This window comes from Atta colombica, unplaced genomic scaffold (genome assembly GCF_001594045.1).
Source record: "Atta colombica isolate Treedump-2 unplaced genomic scaffold, Acol1.0 scaffold134, whole genome shotgun sequence".
NCBI classification, from domain to species: Eukaryota; Metazoa; Arthropoda; class Insecta; order Hymenoptera; family Formicidae; genus Atta; species Atta colombica.
The window spans coordinates 489,246-509,059 of NW_017259222.1; the positions used below are offsets into that span (position 1 = coordinate 489,246).

The 19,814-nt window shown below is 34.3% G+C and overlaps 1 protein-coding gene across 1 annotated transcript in view; it reads right to left on the reverse strand.

Moving 5' to 3' along the window:
• Positions 1-298: 298 nt before the first annotated feature.
• LOC108684426 overlaps positions 299-19,814 on the reverse strand; it is a 38,474-nt gene continuing 18,958 nt past the window's right edge. The window contains exons 4-9 of the mRNA XM_018188738.1: positions 19,550-19,764; positions 2,823-2,990; positions 2,346-2,551; positions 2,046-2,208; positions 1,528-1,710; positions 299-1,186 (exon numbers count right to left, since the gene is read on the reverse strand). Of these exons, the coding sequence (XP_018044227.1) occupies positions 983-1,186; positions 1,528-1,710; positions 2,046-2,208; positions 2,346-2,551; positions 2,823-2,990; positions 19,550-19,764 (1,139 nt within the window). The 3' untranslated portion in view covers positions 299-982. The remainder of the gene's footprint in view (positions 1,187-1,527; positions 1,711-2,045; positions 2,209-2,345; positions 2,552-2,822; positions 2,991-19,549; positions 19,765-19,814) is intronic.

Consider the following 19,814-nt stretch of genomic DNA (forward strand, 5'->3'; position numbering starts at 1 on the left):
ACTCATGCACACATCACACTGAATCTTAGTTTCAAAGTTATACCACTGCCATTGATACATTCGCAGCAAATTATTAGTCAGACAAAGTGCAATCAATTAGCGAGCTTTATTATTGATTATTTGATTTAAGTACTTATAACTCTTTCAGAGGACATGTGATGTATAGATATCTAATAATTATTTTTTTATAAATATTAAAATTGTCAGGATATTGTTTTTCAAAGATTTTTTAAATCGAAGATTTTTAATTTCTAGTGAGAATTTCAAAATTTACTAATACAAATTCAAAATAGCGACTTTGCAAATTACACACTTTTTAAATATTTTATAAAACAATTGCAATAAATTTATTAAAATACCTGTATGAATGGAAATTTGTTACTGAAATTGTAATAAATAATAACGAAATATTACTAAATTGCATACTGAAATCGGAGGTCAGAAGACATGGCCCTAAGGCATGCGCATTGACGAGACTGTTTGTGTGTACTTTACGCGAATCAGCGAGTTGTAGGTATCCGCATATCAATTGACATACTTTCAGTATTAATTCGTTAAGATTTGATTAAAATTCAATATAAAACATTAAGATTATAAAGAATTTAGTCAATTTCAAAATGAAAATCAATGAACGCAATGAATTTAAGATGGTTCTACAGTAAAGTGCCGAAAATTTAAGATGCCTAATTTTTAGAGAAATCTACAGTAATGTTTGTGTGCAGTTAGTCAAAGAAGCGCCTCCGACCTCTATCAATCACTCTAGGTTATACGTTAAAAGTTACGTAATATTTTCAACATTTTTTTCTCTTTTATTTCATCGATGATCTATTCTAGAATTTTGCACATGTCAAATTCGGTGTTTCAACATCATTATATTAAAAAATTAGATATTTCTACGGTAACTCGATTTACTGTAGAACCACATCTTGGCTTATCTTAATCTCGCGTCGAACTTAGTTATTATTAAGTGCTGTAGGCGGACTTAGCTACTGTGGCTGTAAGCGGTGTTAGTGTACGGTCCACTGTAGATGGACGATCCTGTCGTGGATAGGCTCTTGTGCCGTCTCTTGGCGAGTAATATTAGGATGGCGGCTACCACAGCTAGCATGAGTATGAGACCGGCGGCGGCAATCCCAATAGCGAAACTTCTCTGCGATATGCAAATGGTGTTTGGGTCATCAAGAGCCTAAAAAAGAGAAATCCAGAAAATGATAAAATTAAATGAATTTGATCCTATTTTATTTAAAAATTCCGTTATTCAAGTCTTTAAATAGTCAAATCTGATCTTGCGACAAAAAATCGAAAGTGGACAAATCTCCAGCAAAATATTTTATTATTTTAGTATTGATATATTTCATTTTCATGTCTTTTCTGGTGAATTCATAATATGTAATATGTATAGTAATGATTTTCATTCGCATTGTGAAAAACACGTAATCATTTATTTAAAAAAAAAAAAAACCTGAATGACTACTCTCGAGTTAACGTTATCTCCGCAGCAGAAATCAAATAATAAATTCGTATTACCCTTTCACGAAAGACGTCGTTGGAAAAATCTGACTTGGAACCAACGTCCGATGCTTCATTGACGTAAAGACCACTGTAAACTTCGATCGTGGCCGGGGTACCGTCCAGATCTTCGACACCTTTCACCTCATGGGCATTAGCGGTATCTCTGCGTCGTCTGACTATCGAATTACATAACGGTGGCTGTAAGCAAAAAATAGACAGACTATTCGCGACAAGTTTTCGAGGAAGGATTGATATGGAGCTCGAATATTTTCTTTTCACATATTATGTAACATCTCGCGCGCGTAACGTATAACATACTATGTGATTAAGTTCAATCAAGTAATCGTGCCAATGAAGTGTAAATACCATGATATTTTCAAACGATAAACCGTTCATAAATTCAGGAATATTTTCCGAACATTTAGTCATTATAAAATTGTTAAAGAATTATTATAAACGCGTAGTACTTAGCAATCATCGCGGAGGACTATTATTATACAGTCTAATCCTATATATTATAATGACGGCAGTACCGTATTACTGCATCCTCCGCCTTGCTTGACGCACAGCCTAACGTTGCATTGATAATATACGCTCGCCGTATATGGGAATTTGTGCGCCTGGAAATTCACTCTGGCCTCCGTTTTATCCTCGTTGTAGACGAATTGTCCCATTATTTCACCATCTATTGGACAACTGTGAACAAGACAAGCTGAATGATCCTACCACGAAAGAAAGAAATTGAAAAAAAAAACTAATTCGCTTTGTTCATCGTCACTATCTTCGTCTTTGTTATTAAAATCTTATCTAAAATCTCTTCAATGCTGACTTACCCTTCGTCGTTTATGAGCCGCTGCTCGCCCCACCCGAGGCCATCGCGTACCAGACAATCAGAGATTTTCAAACCGAACATCTCTTGTTTGTCGATGCTAATGACCAGGGTCAAGGGATCGCCAATCTTTACATTCTCCGCCACGTGATGCTGCGTTGGATCACCACTGAAGATTTTCATCGTGCATCCCGGCATCGGTGCGGTTGCCTGCGGGCAGTTCGCAATTTATGTGATACCTTATCTAGTTCTTTACTTTAATCTTCTTGAAAGTTTGTTTATCCGAAAAAAATATATATATCTATACAGAGTGTCTCTAAAGTCTGACTCAGGCCTTATATCTCGGAAAAGTCTTTAAATATGGAAAAATTAGATATGGATGAAATAAGTGATCCTTTAATTTTGTTTTATGGTGTTTTTGTTGAATGGTGTGTGTATATATATATATATATATATCTCATTTCGTCGAATGTTTTATTACCTGCAATGGCAGAGACTGCATCATGGAAACTTGAGTCTGATCGTTCGTTACAACTTTGTCGCGTGTCTGGTATCTGCATCTCACGTGAAAACCTCTGCCTTGATTCGTGACCAACTTCAAATGTGGCTGTACCACGATAGTGTTGAAATATTCGATACCACCGTTTTCCTGAAACAAAGACAACGGAACCATAAGTATTAGTTCTGAACTTCATTACAAATGTTAGATTTTACAATCGCTAGAAATAAAAATTCGAGAAATCAAAAATAAATGTCATAAGAAGCACAGTGTTATATTATCTTTATATCTATATGGACGTGAAATATGAAATTAATCAGCTGTTGTCTTCGAATGTATTTAATTACTAAAAAAATAAAAATTAAAAAGAGAAAAGCATTTTTAATGTATATAAAATTTAATAATAATTTTTTAATTTATTTAAAATTTAATAAAATGTTTGTATAAAAGTTTGTTTTATTGATGAATGATGATCATGAAAGTTCTTGTAACAGAGAGAAAAATTTTCGAAAAGTTTTATTATTATTGCAATTAGACCAGAAAGCGAGTAAAATAAGCTTATTACATTAAATTGAGTTGAAACGTTGCATGAAAAGCTAGCTATTATGAATTTTTAAAAAATTGAAGATTAACAGAAATAATAGTTTTTAAATGAACAACGCATTCCAATTTTCTTTTCTACCTAAATGTCTATTAAATTTTCTCTTGAGATACTTTTGTTAAACAGACAAACTAGAGATTGTCATTTCTCAATGTTTAGAAGAAAAATATATGGAAAATATGAAAGATAAACAATCATTGAAATAATTTAATTTACTTATATAACTTACTTATCAGCTTTTATTATTTCGGCAAAGTAGAAAATGCTTTTACACGCATGAGACTTGAAAGAGATAACTCAAAGAAACGAGTCTTTTACTAACGTAAAAATATGAAAACGTGGACTTAAAATTTACTCGACTGGGATGACAGAAAGCACGGGAAGATTGAAGTACATAGTTGGTTTTCCTTTTACCAGTCCGTATCGCATGACAGCAGTGTCTTGCAATTGGTACGTAAGAGGAAAAAAAGACCGGTCAGGATTGTAACTGAAGACACTGGGATCCGCCTCAGCGTTCCTCTCATTATCCCCTTCCCCAATCATAATGAAGCTGCTGGGATCCTTGTTCACCTATTGTTAGGTGGGTGTGTGAAATGTAAAGTCAGCGATCTGACGTCTCTCCGGGCTCTCTTGGGCCGATGCACCGCAGATTGCGAGTATCCTTGCTGAGGTCGAACACTGCACTAGGCTCTACTCGAGGTCATTGCCTGCTCGATATACCCAGTGCTTGTCTAACAATTCATGGCGACAGATCGCTTGGTTATAGTGAAAGATTATTAAATTCCGGTTCGTTAGATACACCAAGTTGTATTTTTATATATGTACGCTACGCATAACAATCAGGAAATTATTTTAAAATCTACAAATTTTGCCGATTTTTAAGAGGCTGTATCTTAGCTTTCAGAAATCGCAGAATAATTTATCTGAATTCGTTTTAAAGGATGAAATTTTGACTTTGTAATAGTTAAAATGATATTTTTTTCGCTCCACCGAATAGTCTTTTTCGCAGACTAAAAATAAGTTAAAATACTGAAAATTTTACTTTCAGACTTTTCATGGGCAAAACAAGGATAGGATGAAAAATATCACCATGTATGTGAAACGTTAACTTTTTTTTTAACGATCTCAGATCAGTCGTTATCCTTCGCAAAGGGTATTATTTTCCCCACTATCATTAATGTCGGTCAAACACTATCGATAATTTGAGGTATTTTTACAAGCGATTTTCCTCCATATTTTCATTACAATTGATGCGACTCCTTGGAACCACGATTAAGCGGATTGCAAAATCGCGTGAGATCTCTCGAAGAAGTTTCGCTATTAGTTTGTCAAGCTGCCACTGCATTTACGGCTCTTCTCCTCATGAAAAGTGATTTTTTTAGAGCTAGTTTGATACTTTAAACCACTTGCTTACAGAGCAGAATCGTTATTACATGGTCGTTCTTCGGGAGAGTGAATCTGCTTAAAGACTATCTCGAAAGAAAGGCACGTCCATTACGAACATTCACTCTCTGTTCCCTCCTCCCCCGGGATAAATAGAGGGTACAGTAGTAGTAGCTAAGAGGCTTCATGCAAATTGGCTCATCAACCGATTCATCAGCACCACTTTTTCGTCATTATTATTAATGCCTGAGTCTCTCGTACACGATATTTAGTGTGACGCCTTAATGCGAGATAATTTTACAATGCAGCAAGCGCATTTGATTAAAAAAACACAGAACTTTCCTAAGAAAGTGACTGATTAGCTGATCTTAATTTATTTCAATTTCGTTCAAAGATATGCATATCTATATTTTCAGAATTCTATTCTATATATACATATACAATATTAAATAATTGCTTAAAAGATTAACGATCTTCGTATAAAATGCGGAAGCAATTATGGTTCCGCTATGATAAAATCCTTTTCTTCTCTGCGCTTTTTATTAAAGCGATATATCATTACGCATTTGTATGTACATTCCAAGATACACTCTCGGAAGAGACGAGCAAAACAAGAGGACTAACGGCGCCCGAGGGAAGATGTTAAGGGTGCGTTTCCACTAAGCGCATCACGCGTCGCGTCGTTCATCGGAAACGATGCATTTGTACACATCTTCATCTCAAAATATTCCTAGAATGTTATATGGTTACTGTTAAAAACTTAAAATAAATTATTATAATATTTCGAAAATACCATATAATATTTTTTAATATTATGAGAGTATTCTATAGAGGTTATATGTTCACTTATATAATATCCTAGGTATTATATCTTAATATCCCTGAAATATTATTAAAATATTTATAAATATTAATTATTCTTAATTTAGTGCAATTTGAATTCACAATCCAATACCGAAAAGTTCTTATCAGTTTATGCTGCATCTTGTGCTAAAAAACCGTTTTCGCATGATTTTAAGTACATATCTACAATTGCATGCCAAAATTATTTTCAGTCTTTAAACGTATACTTATATTAAACAGTTGTAACACTTTTACAAATTAAAGTAAATTTTGTTATAATACTTTTTAATGTTTATACAATATTGCAGTACCATTAAATAATGTTACTTTTAATAATCATGTAATATTATCAGGAGTGAACATATAACTTTCCATTAATATTTTGAGAATATTACTTAATATTATATAATTATAGTACAATATTCTTAAAATGTTACAGTTAATATTTAAGGAATATGTTTAAAATATTACTTAATATCAAATAATAATATAGGACAATTGCATACATCATGCACATCGGTTGCACGATTCCTAGTATTTTTTATTGCTTACTGATAAAAATATATTATTTCAAATTAGCCAATTAGCGATGTAGGCAAATGATATACATTCTCTTGGTCTGCGTCACGAGTTAACCAATCACGTGCGCAAAGAGTCGCACGACAAATAATATAAAATGGGATTTTTTGATTTTTTGTTAACTCATGTCGCAGATGGATGGAATTCGCGGATGGACGACGCGACGTGTGACGCGCTCGGTGGAAACGAGCCCTAAATAATCATCTTATCACTTGCATCCGCTATAAACTACATGCAGATCAGAAAGCCGCGGATATTATCCTTAATTATAATTCATGCATATAGCGAACTGTCACGACGAAGTCCTACGTCCGTTGCATCGCCATGCCGTACAATTCCGTTCATTTCTCATGACGTCAGCGATACTAATAGAACAGTATGGCGTGTTTTTACTACGATTACGTCAGCAGATACAGCGATTAGCATCTAGTCAAATTTGCCGTAAAATCGGAAAGGTAAGTTGTTGATGTAAACAATGAAATGGCATATCATATAAAAATGGAAGTTTTATAGCTGCAGGAGCATTTTTAAGGTTGTTAAGTTTACAATGGGTGTTTTAAGCTTTAAGCCATAAAAATTGACTAATTAATCGAATGCGAGAATAATTGACTATGATCAGTATTCATAGTATTCGATTCTTATTTCAAGATCAATTTAAGTAAGATCTTAATCTTAAGATGCTAATGCGGCTCTCTGATTCGTGACATTTTAAGACTGAACTTAAGATGATCTTGAATATAAGAACTGATTATGAATATACGGCCTATGATTCAATTTCTTATAGCTTAAGACTTAAAAACTTATTGTAGATCCGAGCTAAAGCTTCGGTGCAAGGACAAAGTTGAAAGAGCTCTGGCAATACTTACTGTATTAATTCAAGGCAGTCCAGTCTGCATTATGCACATAGTGCGAATGCTGATTCTACAATGAATCTGTAATCGGAAGTCTTAGTTTTAATCGATGAAGTTGATCAATCTGTGTTAGTCGTATAAGTTAATTCTATTGGTTAACTTCACTGATAAGACTTAGAACTACCGATACTTATTGTATGTAGAATCAATATTGTAGAATAAGCTTGTCGCTAATCGAAATCACGGTCGAAACAATAGTGATCCGAGCGTGCAAGGTGTATACTTTACGGCTGCGGTTTAATGTTTACATCCCATCGACACGCAATAAAAATATATGTATATTTTAACGCTAATACCAATGTAAACCAGGAAACCATTAAACTTCTCATTAGCCGTGGCAATTTCCTCCGTGTCGCAACGCGGCGACTACGTGACGCGATGCAGCCGATAGGAGCGACTCGAGATGCATGTTTGCATGCATGCAAACGGTATCTTCTGCCTTCTGTCATTGGATCTATGATTTACGCGAGAGGACGGATCATGCTGCACGCTAATGCTCTCCGTTTACTAGAGACCCTCTTAGGGTCTCTACCGTCCACGGACCGGGAGAACCATTCATCCCCTCTTAAGCGACTAACGGGATCCATGATTGGAAAATCACGGGTTTTTCTGCAGTCGCGGTCGATGCCACATGGTCGATGCAAACGGAATGAAAAATTATTGCGAATGTCGGGGGGGGGGGGGAGAGAGAGAGAGAGAGAGAGAGAGACACCGGAATCCGCGGTAGTGGAATTTAAGAGGTAAGGAGGCAAGGAGGCAAAAGAAAGAAAAGAAGGAAACAGGGAGGGTGAGAGAGAGAGAGAAAATGGGAGAGAATTTCGCCAGAGGATGGTTGCAAACATATACTCTTACGGGATGCCGGGACTCGCCCTGCCTGCGAGGCACTTTGTGCATTTATTACGATGCATCTCTCGCGGAGCAATTCTCGGGTTCGACGGCCGGTCAGTTCAGCAGACGGTAACGGCAGCGGTAGCGGCAACTTCGACTGCAGTCTGCGGACTGCGGGCTGCAGCTGCAGTGCGCATTCGTGGTTAGCCGTTCGTTCGTCTCTCATTTCTCTTAGAAACTTAGAAATCCTTTAAGAGTAAATAAATAAATTTTAAGCATTATCCTGTAAGAAATTATCATTGATTATTCTCCTCACATTTGATTGTGAGTGGTCAATTTCTGATGATTTGAAGCTTAAGTTTCATGCCTTAAAATTTCGTAGAATTTTGTAGAATAGACGTCGTATATATATATACAATAATATGGTACATATAGAGTACCATAAAATTCGCGCACTCGAAATATGTAGTAAATCCTCGAAATTAAATGAAAACATTATTCTTACATTTTTATTTTAAGCAGTAGTTTCTAAATAAAAATATGACTATCAATTTATAATAATTGATTATATTTATATCTCTTAAAAACTTTCTCTTAAATATCTCTTAAAAACTAAAACTTTCATATCTCTTACATCTCAAACTATTATTGTCTAAAATACATTTACTTAATTTTCCAAGAACTTTTTTGCTATAATATTTACTCTATAAGCGCATAATATTGTATTATTTGATATTAAGTAATATTTTAGACATATTTTTAAAATATTAAATGTAACATTTTAATAAACATTTGTATTAAAATTAATATTATAATATTAAATAATATTCTCGAAATATTAATGGAAGGTTATATGTCCACTCCTAATAATATTGCATGATTATTAAAAGTAACATTATTTAATGGTACTGCAATATTGTATAAACATTAAAAAGGATTATAACAAAATTTACTTTAATTTGTAAAACTGTTACAACTGTTTAGTATAAGTATACGTTTGAAGACTGAAAATAATTTTGGTATGCAATTGTAGAACTGGATATGTACTTAAAATCATGCGAAAACATTTTGCACAAAATGCAGTATAAACTGATAAGAACTTTTCGTTACTGGATTATGAATTCAAATTGCATTTTAATTAAGAATAATTAATATTTATAAATATTTTAATAATATTTCAGGGATATTAAGATATAATACCTAGGATATTATATAAATGGACATATAACTTCTATAGAATACTCCCATATAATTAAAAAATATTATATGGTATTTTCGAAATGTTATAATAACTTATTTTAATTTTTTAATAATAACCATATAACATTCTAGGAATATTTTGCGCTTATAAGGTAGTGTCACGAATTTTGGAAAAAAGGAAAGGATACAACTATAAATTAATTTATAAATTACAATGTATCTAGATGTTTACTAATATCTATGTTTCTATATTTTATAAGCTAAGAAATTATAAACATAATTAACAATTATAAACAATTATAAACATAATTTAATCATACATAATCTTAATGTAAATATGTTATGTGTAATTCTTCTTCTTCCTACAATTAGTATATTGTTGCGCGTTACATCATGGTTTGGTAAATCCGCTTGGCTTTATATACACAAAGTATGTCAATGACATTCAAAAGTGGCTCGAGGCGCTATTAACATAATAAGGTAAAACGCACTACGTGTGCATAAGACAAATAAGGACGTATAGTTGAATTAATTGTTTTATATCCGTATTAATTATAAAATAATTTATTTAACTATATACATTAATTTTACATATAAAATAGTTTATTGAACTATGTACATTAATTCTACATGTAGCATAATTATCACTTTTATATTTATTATAGTTGACATATCTTTTTTCTCTGACAATGATATCGCGACAAATATGGACGTGAAAGTATGTTCGCATGGAGAAGCAAGGTTCAACAAAGAATCAATTCTAATTTTCAGAAATCGACGACATGGGCAAGGCATTCCAAAAATAGTATTCGCGTGGGTAGTTTCTTATTCGAGACGTTGCGACTTCTTTCCCCCGCATGTTCTTGCGAGTTTCATCTCCCATAAAGAAATCGAGTTTCGCCCACCGTCGAAATTCTTCTCGAGTGAACACCTAAGAATCTTCCACATGTGACGATTGTCCTTCCTCTACCTTCCTCCTTTCAAAAGGCCTTAAGGTGACCTACACGGTCAATAATACTGATCAGTAATACTGAATCAGTAACACCGACAAGCATGCATTAATTTTTTTAGTATTTTTACAACCTACACGAATATTATAGATAATATATTTTTAATTTTAATATATTTTAAAATTTTAATTTAATATATTTTAATTTTACGTACAATATCTATTGCACTGTGACATGGATCTTAATAATACTAGATGCTTGGGAATCAAAATCTAGATCACCGACAGTGTTCTACGTCAATCCATCAATATTAACCATATACAATCAGTAATACTATCAGTACTTGTTAATATTGATAGTATTATTGATCATGTAAGGTCACCTTTACGAAAAAACGGTTTATAGACTTTATGTTAATCCCTTCCTCTGCGAATCTAACTACCTACGTTTCAACATGAGTTGCCTCCTGTTATCGAGAAAACTGACAACGTCACCGCAATTTTACACGCGCACGCATTTTCATACCAAACACATTGGCGTCATCGATGTTTTTGGATGACCGACGTTTTTCTAGAGAAATGACCTTGGCGTCGCGACTCACGGCACGCTACGTATTATATTTTGTCACTTTCACGTTCGATATGCACCTATATGGGTAGTGTTCGCCTACATATGTCTCTGTGTTGTCTCTTGAAATTCTTATGAATTTACGAAATGATTGTCGGCAAAACTCGAAATCGTTCTCATCGTTACATTTGTGATAAAACATCTCTTTAAATTTAAGAAATATAAATTGTATCAATATTTTCAAAAATGTTTATATTATTTTATATATATAAGATTAGAGAAATGATCGTGTGAGAGATTATTACGAAAGCACTGGAAATATATAATATTTTCTTCGAGTATTAACTTTATCAGCGAGTTATCGCAGTTATAATTATTTAATTACCTTTCCTCCATAACATCATATCTGAACCATCCATCAAAATTACAATTTCCTTGAAACCCTTTACTTTCAATTGCCTTCTTCTTGCTATCACGAGATAGCAAAGCAAGCATGGGCAGTTCGTCATCGCGTAATTCCGGTACCATGGTTTCACAACAACCTTCTCCTCTTTCTCCGAAGGAAGGTCTATGACGGATGGAATACGGAAGGTAAGTGGAAGCGGAGTTGAAGGGAAAAAATGGATTCAAGTTCAGGGCAAGAAACGAGTTACGAAAAGGAAGAGTAGAATAGAGAATGCGAAAAGAGATACCACGCCAACGAAGGCAGCTTAACGACGCAAGGAACTCGGAGGAAATGAATTTCAACGCAGAGTCGAGCCATCGCAGTGATTATGCCCCTTCTTTGTCGAGTTGTACTTTTCTCGCCATTTTCGCCATTTTTTGCAAGATGACATCTCTAGCGTCATTGTGCTCTTTCCTTTTGCTCATCTCTCCCGCATTCTATTCCATTCCTCTCCCTCCTTCAGTCCCGCATACTTGGTATAAACTTCTATCTCGTGTCTTCCTTCTTATTCTTAAATCTTTCAATCGGTTTCTTTAATTTGCCTCGAGGTTTTTTTTAAAGCCTCGTCCTTTCAGCAAAATGACGTGCATCTTGGTGTATAAATATGTATGAAAATATAGACGTACGTTGCCTGTTAGTAAAATGTCGATGATCTCATGATTATTAATGTCTTTATATAACATCCTTATATGAATATTATTAGATCAAATTACCGTTATTCGACGTTTGAATAATGATTGTAGAGTGCGACAGCTGCGACTAGCATTACGGCTAGTCAAGAAAACACTTGATTCTTCTCAAAGCGAAGTCAGATAAACTCTAACATTCCTTGTAACTAGTACAGTTGCAGATAAACATTTATAACTCATTTCAATCCTCGACTGCTGCTCTCATTGTCTAAGGAAATATATGCTTATAAGATTAGTTATCAACGATCTGAATTACGTTTAGGGCGTTTAAACGGTGACTAATTTTTTAGACAAGCGAGTTTATAATTGCGCAAAAAATGCAACATCCGTAACAAATATTATTACCGTGTCTACGACTTATAATATTATATTATATGATAATTTACCTACGAGTTGTCATGCGGAAATTAAAATTTACCTGTGAAAATAATTACGTTCATTCGCTTGACTGTTCTATAACAATTGTTTTGGGAATGTACAAACAGTTGGAGTACAATCAATAATGTATCAGTGCGCTTCTCACTTTGATGAAGTGAACATCAAGATTCACGAAATGTTAGCAATGAATCACGATTCTTCTGAATAAATATGTAGGTAATAAAACATGGTGAAGTGCTGTATATGAAATTATGTCAATGTGATTCAAGATACAAGACAAATAAGATTCTATGAAATTTTGTATATATATATATATATATCTGTGTTGTACATTGCATATAATGCAATATATCAGTTATAAATGAAAAAATAAGATAATGAAAACATTTATATACATCACCTTGGTGAAAATTTTTCTCATAATTTTTATACGAATTGAAACATTTTTTAGAAATACTCAGAAATATTCGGAAAGTTTACATCTTCTCTCAAAACTTCTCATACAAGTGAATTCTGAAATATTCTGAAATTTCTCATCTCATACTTTTTAAAAAGTATTTTAAAATTTTTTAATTTTTGTAACATCTCATCAGAAATTATATTTACAAAAAAATCTTAAAAATCTTACAATATTTAATAATTAACATACATGAAAAATTCTGAGAAAAGATTTTTTGAGAAATGTTCCGATTCGTATAAAAAATGTGAGAAAATTATAAAATTATAGAAAAATTCCAAAAAATTATATAGAAATTCTAAAAAATGATATGAAAAATTCTGAGAAAAATTTTCATCAGGGAATTTAAGGGATTTCAACGTATCATTTTTTTCGAGACAGTTCAAGTTAAAACTGTCGACATAATTGACGCGCAATCTCACCAAGGACTTCGCGAATAAGGAAACTGATGAAGGCAGCTCGAGTTGCCAGAGGCTTTGGTAAAATTGTCGTAAACGCTCCGCGCGTTTTATCTCCATGCTATTTCTTTCCGGCACTCCACGCGCAGCTGCGGGAAAATTCTTCGCGATAACGAACACGCAAGATCGACGGAGAAACCAAAACTTATGAGTTATGTTGCGCGTTTACGAGCAACGCCCATTTTTCCCAGCTAGTATTTACGAGCTCGCGAACGCCAGTAGCTGGCTTCTTCTTCTACGCGGAAAACATTCTCGCCAGGGATTCGCTTACAAGATTGAATGGTCGTTCCCGCGATTATTTACGACGTGCTCACCAGGACCAAGCGAAAACTTCCGCGTATGGGCATCGATATTGAATAATCGTGGGAGAGATTCCCGCCGCGATTCGAACATCCCTTCTCTCTTGTCTTGGCTGTTCACTTCCTGCATACCCAAGATCGAGCATAAATCCCAGTTATGCACATCACGATGTATAACTTAATCTCTGAACCTCGACCGGCTGGTCGGGTCAAGGTTTCTGATCTTCTGAATAGCGGATTTATGAGAAACGTCGATCACATCGACAACTATGGATGGTTTTCTGAGGATAGCTGGGTATCCGATAATGCTAATGCGCGAATGGAAATCTCTCTTGGTCGTCAACATGATTTCACAGATAATAATATTTATTTGGACGCGTAGAATTAAACGCGCTTTCCCAAGAAACGAAAACTATTTAACTAATATTTCTTCGATAATAAACGTGAATTAAGAATTAAGTACTCAGTTTGATTTTCTGGACGAGTCAAGCGAGATAACTTTGCTTGGTGGATCTCGCTCGAGAGCTCGTATAAGTCGCCCATCGAGATAAAGGTTTTAAAAAGAAGCAGAAAACACTGGAATGACGTTTGAGGTCCGGTATTCCGGATAATGCGGCACGACGCTCGCGGTCTCGAGCATCATTGTCCCTTCCCTCCTTCGGAACGACGAGGATCGATAGCACTGGAGTGCTGTCAGAAAAAAAAGATGCAGAGTCTCTTCGGTAAAAGAAGAGGCTGGTCTCGCCGCGCCGTGATATTACGGGCGAGCAACCGCCCTGAACCATCCTCAGCTGGTTTGAAAAAAACTAGCTGAGGTGCCTGCTTGTCCTCAGTCAGAGGTCAACAAGGTTGAGAGGACCTATATGCTGAGTCAATACACTCTCAGAAGCGTCGCGTATTTGTATATAGTGGCTCTCATCGAGAAAGGATTGTCTTTGTAAATTTTGCCTCAAAGGTTTGTAAGAAGCGAGTTTTGTTATTATACAACTATCCATTTTACCAATGTGCATTAATTTTAATCTTAGTAATTTATTTTTTTATTTCTCTTTTAAAAATTGTAGATAAAAATGAAAAGTTAAACCGAGATTCAAATTAATAGATATTGGTAGAACTGGAGGAAGGGATATTATTACGATATCTGTGATTAAATAGATAATTTGTTCAGCAATTAATGACATATATTTTCAAAATAATGAAAATATTACAGATTATTCTAAATCGCATTTAAAAATAGTACAAAATATTTTTTAGGGATGATTTAGGATTTGAGTTAAAAATTACTTTAATAAAATTTCAATAAGATTTTTTCTGTGTTCTAATAGAAGTGTAATTAAAAAACAATGAGAGAAATTGAACTTCTTGTCTAAAAAAACTTTAAATATTTAAGATGATTTATTATATATTTCGTCGCGACAGAAATTAGATGTTTTGTAAATAAGTAAAATTTATTTATTTGTTTATTAAAAATTTAAATCCATCTTGTGTTGTCTCTTATAGGCTTTGTTTTCCTTTAATATAAATACTAACATATTTGTGAAAATATGAGATACATCCTAAAATGCACGTTAAAAATACAAGTACGTCACGTTTATTTGCTACTTCATATCATTATTGCGAATTTGACTTATCGATCTGTTTCGAAGCGATGTCGAATACAAGTCACAATCACCGATTTTACAAGTTTACATTTATGTAAATTCGTCTTAAACTGTAGAACAATGGGTTGTACCAGCAGTTGTCGTACTGGCCGCAGAACGTCTTACCTTTACCTACTGTGTGCAGAAAGCGAGCAGCTTCTCCTCCGATCCTTACAAGGTTCGTAGAACCTTGCCAGTCGTCACGTATGCAACAGTGATTCTCAATTCCGACATCCACAAAAAAATTTCCAACTGACTTACATTTTTCACGTAACCTTGATCTTTCTTAATTTTTTACCGCGTAAAATTTTATATTAAGAGTACACACTCGTGAATTGAAAACAGTCAAAATCTCTTGAAATTGAAACTCTACATTGTATACTAGAAAACGTTGACACGTTTGTGCAATTACAATGAGATCGACTGTTTCAATATTGAGATATAAGAAATTAAAAACTGCACTTTTTATATATGTTGCGTATGCCTACGAAGTTCATGAAAATGTCGTGTTTATTTTTGTAGGACCTAAACTAGCAATGATATGTTATTAAAAAACTAGTATATAATGGAGAAATATAAAGTGGAGATTGTGAAAAAAAATCTCATAACTTTTTACGTACAATTTGAAAAATAGAGCTGTGAAAAGATTTTGCAATTTTCGTAAACATTTTTTTTTTGTCAATTCGTCATATGAATTGAAGGGAGAATATATAATAAATATAATAAGTTACGTTATTTATTTGTTACAATATTTATTTGTTTCTCGCGTGTGCGTGCGGCGTATAAACATACAGACTTAATCAAAAGTTATCTCTCACTGAGTAAAAGTATTATCATCGAGCATGCGATGGAACCTAACTTTTTGAATGATATTGTCGCGAGCGAAATTAATTAGATATCATATTGAATTAAAATTTTTGGGATCCAATGTTACGTTTGGCGCCATGCAAGCATGGTGTCGCGAAACTCGAACGATGATCGGATCAGCAAAGGATGAGAGGGCACAATGCGATGACCGATACGGATCTTGTTCGTCACTCCTTACGATCTTCATTTATCGCTTACGCATCGTGAAGTGAATCGGTCGTTTCCTTCTGGCGGCGGATACGAAGAACCCGCGTGCCATCGTGAAAACGTAACGGGCAGTGTAACGGTGTTACTATTAGTGACCGTAACGTACCATGACAGACGCTGTCTGGTATGCATTAAAATGCAGCGTGTGACTTTTTTGTCAAAGCGCAAAAGAGAAAAAACGGAGGGTGCGAAATCGTTATATACCTACATATAACACACTATGTGCACGGTTGCCTTAGACTTTGATCTAACAGTTTGTTCCGATTTTATTCCGCGGATAAGAACAAAAAACGCGAGATTGTTGGATGCATATATCATGCATAAAATGACGTCAGAACAACCGTTATCCTGCATCTCGTATACGACGTTATAATCTAACAAACATCAAATTACATATAACGTATGTGTTAGTTGTAATTTCTCACTCAATATAAATATAACTGTAATATAACATGTGTGTTATATTACAGTTATATTGTTGAATGAGAAATTACAATTAACATGTATGTTACATGTGACTTGTTGGGGAATTATAATATCAGAATATTTTACGTGTCCGTTATGTCTACAACGCATCCATCTGCGATGCTTTGATAGAGTGCATTGATATCTCTAACTGTTAAAACAAAAAAGAATCATAATAATTATAATTTAATTAACGAATCGTAATAATTAAATTATAATTATTACGAAATTATCAAGAAGAGCAAAACATAGATGTAATAATTAACTTTATTATTGAAAGACATATTACGTTATTATTAACTAAGTGACCGATATAACACATTATATTGATATTTTCTTGTATTCTTTTATTTTTATAACTACTTTTTGTAGAAAATGTACATACAGAACATTTATTTTCTTCTTTTTTTATTTCTAACCACGTCCGCGACATCGTATTAATTTGTATAACGACTTCGATCTATGAATGTGAATTGACGGCATTGTTGAACAAGGCTGATGCATCTGGCTGGGAAATCTCAATTCATAACAAATGCTGAAGAGCGAGAAAATGGAAATAAAAAGCGTTATCTTGATGTTGAGCAACGCGTTCCGCGAAACTTGGAAACCACGCCGTGCGGCTTTCCGTGTCAAGAACGAGATCGCAATTTTATGGGTGAAGATACCTGAGAACGAGAGCTAACAGAGAGAGTGAGAACAGCTGCCTCCTAGCCTTTTGCGTGGTAAATTGACGCTATCGGCGAAAGCTGAACATCTTGGAGACGCTTTCAGGGCCGCATTAACACTAAAGACTAACCTAAGGTTATGCTTAGAGGCGGCAAGTTTAAAGGAGTGGCATTTTGTTTTGAAAAAAATTCTTAGCCATTTTTTGCCAGACGTGGATGATTAAAAAAAAATGTGCATCGATCAATATCAACGATCAGTAGTTTCAAATCGAGATTCGCGATCTTTGTGTCAATTTCGTTTTACCAGAAAAAAATCTAAGAGGGGCCATGCCAGTATTTTTTTTCGTGCAATCATCGATATATAGGTACATAAATTGGAACGAGAAGGTTTGCGGTAAAATTTATTACTACTGAAATGTTCACAAAAAAATTTCATTTTTGGTTGTTCGTTGCGAACAGGCTTGGAACATTCCAAGTTTCAAGGTTAAATAGGGGAGATAATGATTTAAATGTTTAGAAGCGGTAGAAATCTTAATCTGAAATTCAGTATTGAGTTTATAGAATTAAGAATGAAAACTTTAAAAAAGAGATTTATATTCAGCAAATTATATGCTTAGTGAAGAATAGAATAATAAGCACAGCAGTAAATGTCGAATCTTGCAGGAGATGGCGCTGCATTATGTTAGGTAAGGACAGATGTATGAGTTTGAGTAAAACAGAATAATAATGTGTAAGAAATAAATTAAAATTATTATTATTACCGATATTTTTATTTGTAATTAAAAAGTTTTGTACCGATAACGATCAAACTCGGCCATCACTCTGGCATCCTTTTAACTCGCTACGTCTGATTAATCGCTGGCTACCGCGCGCACGCGTCTGCAGCTGCAACGCGATGCATTCGCAAGGCTATAGTCAAGGACACCCGTACCGGTTGAGGCTGCGCTGGAACAGGATGCCAATGACGCGCTCCAGCTAGCCACGAACGAGCTTCGCGCAATTCGCGAGCACGTAACAGATTTAGCGTATATAGAGTCTCTAAAATCTGATCTCACTTTTGGATCTCGAAAACAGCTTTAGATATGGAAAAAGAAGGTAAATTTCAGGCAAAATTTATAGGCTATCAAGGAGAATTAGAGATGTTGAAAATGTTGATCTGCACTGAGAGAAAGGATTTTAATTTAAACCACCAGTACCTTTAATCGGTATATATGATAACAAATTTTGTTGTGATTGCTGCTAGTCTGCTATCATTATCAACCAATTATTAGTAACAGAAACAAACTATATAGAATCTAATCTATCTTTTGAATAGACTTTAGATTCGTTTACATAAAAATCGTAGATGATCGTGGAGTCTTAAGTCATAGGAAACTGTCCAAGCACACACAATCAAATATAGGGAGAATACTTAACTAGAATTGTTTAATTTCTTACGATTTGAGATTCGTTTACGACTTTTATGTGTGTGTGTATATATATATATATATATATATATATATATATGAGCCTCTTATTTGCTAGCGAAATTATTTATTACATTGACAAATTAATTTGCAATCATAACAAATATCGATTGTTTTTTAAACAAATATCAAATTTGTTTATCTTGATTTGTTTCTATAACAAAATCATTTCTCTCAGTGTGAGTGACTTTTTGTCGATATTTTCACATTATTTTAAATTTATTCCTAAAATGGCCACAGACTAGTTCTGAGTCAGGTATATCAGAATAAACAAGGAAAATGGAAGGAGACTTGCACCACACGTTGAAGATTACAGATATCACCTCCACTTCCATCTCTAAACGAGCTTCTCTTCGTGCCTTTCGAATAATTTTGATCTGTATCCGGCCTACAGCAGAAATCGTAGGTAATTACCGTTACTAACGCTATACTGGAAAATTGCCGCGAGGCACTTAAACGGATAGAGAAGCGATAAAACCGAATTAAAACGATCGATCGAAGGTGCAGATGGGTGATGCAACATAATAATGGTGATTGTCTCTCCTCCTACCCTCCCTACATCGCTTCCTTCCCGATAATTCCATCGCTTGTTAAAATAATGGTAATAATCTAATTGGCTTGCGCACGATAATTTACGCCGTTGTTAATCAGCCCGTAAACACAAGGGAAAGATATTAGCAATTAGTAAAAAAATTATTGACAAACATGAAGAAATTGGATTGTGAAGAAATGTACGTATGCACAAAAAAGATGCATACGCAAAATGTCTCTGTCAACTTGTAGAAGTAACGATTAATTCATAGGAAAAACTCACCAGTTCGGTGGGCATAGTGTTGCAGGACCTGAGCGGCAGATTGTAAGTGATAGGAACGGGCTGACTCCTGTACTCCTGTAGACATGAACTGTTTTTCGATAAGCCACGTGGATAGACCAAACCGTGGAAATCCGTGTTATGCTCCGTCGAGATATGAACGATTATCGATTCACTCGCGCACTCGATCTGCACAGTGCTCGCTATCGCAGCGGTCGCTGAAAAAATGAAATTAACAAATATGTTTACACATATATATATATATATA